Here is a 3,972-nt window from a genome sequence, read left to right as displayed (position 1 = left end):
CGAACGACATACCCAATCCAATCAAATAAAAACATTTCCAAAGGATGCACATATGCATTAGCAATGAGGTAACTAGGCAGAGACTCGCAACCATGCTTTAACAGTACTGATCATACAATGATGGGATGCCAAGAGATAACCTTTCTGAGAACTTTCATACTATTTCTTTCTTGCTTTTTCAGAGATCTTCTTTTTCCGATCAAGCAAATTCACAACAAAGACGCCAAGACCTAACACATCGATACGCGCACATCCTTGCCGTTGCAGGACTTAGGAGCACCACATCACACCACACAAAACGTCAACATCCAAATTAACTGTCAGCAAAATCAACCTGAAACTTCTGAACAACTTACACCCTATGAACACACACACCAAAGAATCTGTCAAGCCTAGCCTAGCCACAAACGAGAACCGAACGCCTATGGACTATGGTCAGTCATGGTAGCATAGGAGCATGACGACGCATCGCTGGATGATGTAGAGCCTGGCCTTTTGTTGCCTCAACATCCTGCTGATCCTTCCTCTTCCTGACCGCCTCTGCTTGCTGCCATGGCTCTTCACCTTGTCCATCCTGGCTGAAGAGAACAGGAGGGCGGCTGAGCTAGGTGAGCTGGAGGGCTCCCTGCTCTGCTCTCCCACTGCTACTGCTGGGTGGATCTGTCTCTGCTGTGGTTGTGGCCAAGTGTGCAGCATTTGGCATGCTTATATAGGAGGGTCAAGGCCAAATGGCACAATGACAGGCTCGCTCACATGATCCTCACCTCTTTGCCTACTTGCACGTATAAAAATCTGGTGATAGAGAGACAGCGAGACATTGGGCAGAGAGATGGGAATGGGGGCATATACCCCTTGTAGAAGTGTGGAGCTGCTACAAGGGCACCCTCTCTCTCAAGGTGACAGCTGATTCGAATGAGAGTAAATTTGCCCCTGAATACTGAACTAACATATATGTGATGCTGCTGCTGCCAATTTTCCGATTAAACCATTTAGCATCAGGAAATTTTACTGCCAACTTCATGAATAATAATCTTTTTTAGAGCAAATAATAATTTTTCAGTGAAGTGCACTGTAGGTCCTCAAACTATTTTATGGGTGTCACGTAGGTTCTCGAACTATGAAAATCGTCATCCAGAATCTTGAAGTGCAGTAAGTGTGTCATTCAGGTCCAAAATCTCCCTGACCCCCTCTAACCGGCCAGCTGGCGGCGTTAAACGTGAACATTGAACCGTGAACAGTAAAATAGCGTTCAGTTCCGAACATCATTTCTGCAAGCGATAAACAGTGCATGATGAACAGTAAAAATGTTCATTAATTCAGAAAAATATTTGCGAACGATGAATTTGGAAAAAAATATTCGCGACTTTAGAAAAATGTTCGCTAACGATGAATTTGGAAAAAATATTCACGACTTTAAAAAAATGTTTGCGAATGATGAATTTGGAAAAATATTCGTGACTTTAATAAAATGTTCGCGACTTTAAAAATATGTTCGTGAACTATGAATTTGGAAAAATATTCGCAACTTTAATAAATGTCTGTGACTTAAAAAAATATTCGCAAACGATGAATTTGGAAAAGATATTCGCGACCTTAAAAAATGTTCACTAGCGATTAGTGAACATTTTTTAAAGCCGTGAACATTTTTTCCATACCGCGAATAATATTTGTGGTTGGCGAACATATTTTCAAATTTATTGTTCGTGAACATTTTTCTAAAGTCGTGAATAACTTTTCCATATTCGTGAACATTTTTTTGAATTAATGAACATTTTTTACTGTTCACACACCAGGGTATCTTCAATGCCAAAGAATTTCAGATTGTTTTTTTATCGTTCATCATGCACTGTCTATCGCGTACAGAAAATGATGTCCGAACTGGTACGCTATTTTACTGTTCATGGTTTACTATTCGGTGTTCACGGTTAACGGCGCCAGCTGGCCAGTTAGAGGGGGTCAGGGAGATTTTGAACCTGAATGACACACTTACTGCACTTCGAGGACCTGGATGACGATTTTCATAGTTCGAGGACCTATACGTGACACCCCTGCAATAGTTCAAGGACCTACAGTGCACTTCACTCATAATTTTTCCATGACCCATGCACTACAACTTAATCTGGTCGTTCTTCTAAACAAAGCTTAATCTGCTCGTGTTACAGCTATTTTGAATTTTGAGCAAATTTGCAACCTACTCTTGCCAGTAATACAGATTCACGAAATGCACACCTTCGAGATGGCAATGTGTTCGTAATAGTTCACACCACTGATAATTGAATGAAGTAAGAACACTCCCCAAGGATGCATATTCTCATTCACAATTAGGTAGAGACCAGCAATCATGCTTCGAGCCTCCGACGGTACAGATCATAAAAATGGAAGAGAGATCATACTGAGAAAGAGGATAATTCCGTCCGGTACAACTCTTATTTGAACGAAGTGCAAAAATGCGACCTTTTTTGTGTAACAGAACAAACACTAATACCTTAATTGAGTCGGTAAAGATCAAATATGTTTATCAAAGTGCTTCTCTGATTGCTCAAGACATCTCTTTTCAACTGAGGAACAATCCAATCTCATTTCGTTCCATTTTTAGTCAAATAGTGAAGGGTATTTAATTAATAATGCCAAAAGGAGTGGAGGGGAAAGAGATAAACCTTTCCATAATTATTTGTTTCTTTTCCGAGATCTTTCATTTCTTTTCGAAAGAAGTTCTAATACAGAACGAGGATGCCAACACCCAACAGACCCATACACGCACATCCTTGCCATTGCAGGACTTAGGATCGAGCACCAAACCACATCACACCAAAACTTGGACATCCCAATCAGCTGTCAGCAACAGAACTTCTGAACTACCCTATGTATACACACGCACGCCCTAGAGAACTACTATGTCAAGCCTAGCTAGAATCAAGGATCAGATCAGGAGCAGAAGAGTAGAGGTGGATCTGCTAGTCGTGGTAGCAGAGGAGCGCGACGACGCATCGGCGGATGATGTAGAGCCTGGCCTTGTGCTCCCTCAGCATCCTGCTCAGCCCTCCTCCTCCGGATCCTCCCCGGTGCTTGCTGCCGTGGCTCTTCATCTTGTTCATCCTGACTCTGAGGTAGATAGGGCGCATGAACAGGAGGGTGGTTGAGCTTGCTAGGCTCTGCACTTGCACTGCTACCAGAAATGGAGGTGACTCTGCTCATCTGCTGTGTGGTTGTGGCCAAGTGCGCAGCGCGTGCGATGCTTATATAGCGTGTAAATGGCCAACTGGGAAAGAGAGACAGAGTGGCAGACTACTTGCGCATATCATAACCTGCTGGTCCATCAATCGAGAGAGAGAGAGAGGGAGGCTGGCAATGGCATGGCATCAGCTATACCCACCCACCCCTCGCTGCTCCCGGAGGCCACGGCCACATGCTGCAGCAGCCACCGGCATCTTCCTCCCAAGTTGCATGCGCGAACTCCGATGCCGCTGCAGGGGACACTTCCTCGGGACATACGTGGCCAAAGCCAACGCCAAACGACACGGCCGTTTCCACTACTGGCTTCTTCCTCTGTAGGATTCATTCGTGCGTGTGTGTGTGTGTGTGTGTGTCGTGGAAGGTAATATATATGCAAAATTCATTCCGGGAACATGGATGGACACCGTTCAGATTATCAGCAGTTTCTATGTTTTTCATTCTGCTTCGGATTGTATCTGGAAGACTCTATGAAACTTTGTTGCTTAATCAATAAAATGCCGTCATTTCTCAAAAGCAAAAAAAAATGTCCGGTCGGATCTTGCGGTTTTGTTGTGTGCTCTTGTTACTCTTGAGGTTCCATGAGAAACCCAAGCTGGTGCTCTTTATTTATCTGTTAATGGAATGAACATCTGGTTTAGCTATTAATTAAGTAGGCTACCAACAACAACAAAAGTATATAAGACCGTACAAACAAACATCGCACAAATTGATAAAATAATTAGGGTAATTCTTGATCTA

General features: G+C 43.2%; 1 protein-coding gene across 1 annotated transcript; it reads right to left on the bottom strand.

The window, feature by feature from the left end:
- Positions 1–209: 209 nt before the first annotated feature.
- Positions 210–659, bottom strand: LOC120968585 (small polypeptide DEVIL 4-like). Its single transcript, XM_040395482.2, has one exon. The coding sequence runs from the start codon at positions 571–573 to the stop codon at positions 436–438; it is 138 nt and encodes a 45-aa protein (XP_040251416.1). The 5' UTR covers positions 574–659; the 3' UTR covers positions 210–435.
- Between the last annotated feature and the right edge of the window lie 3,313 nt (positions 660–3,972).

The sequence above is a fragment of the Aegilops tauschii genome, chromosome 1 (assembly GCF_002575655.3).
Source record: "Aegilops tauschii subsp. strangulata cultivar AL8/78 chromosome 1, Aet v6.0, whole genome shotgun sequence".
NCBI classification, from domain to species: Eukaryota; Viridiplantae; Streptophyta; class Magnoliopsida; order Poales; family Poaceae; genus Aegilops; species Aegilops tauschii.
The sequence above is the reverse complement of the archived record's forward strand: the minus strand, read 5'-3'. Positions and strand labels throughout refer to the sequence as shown.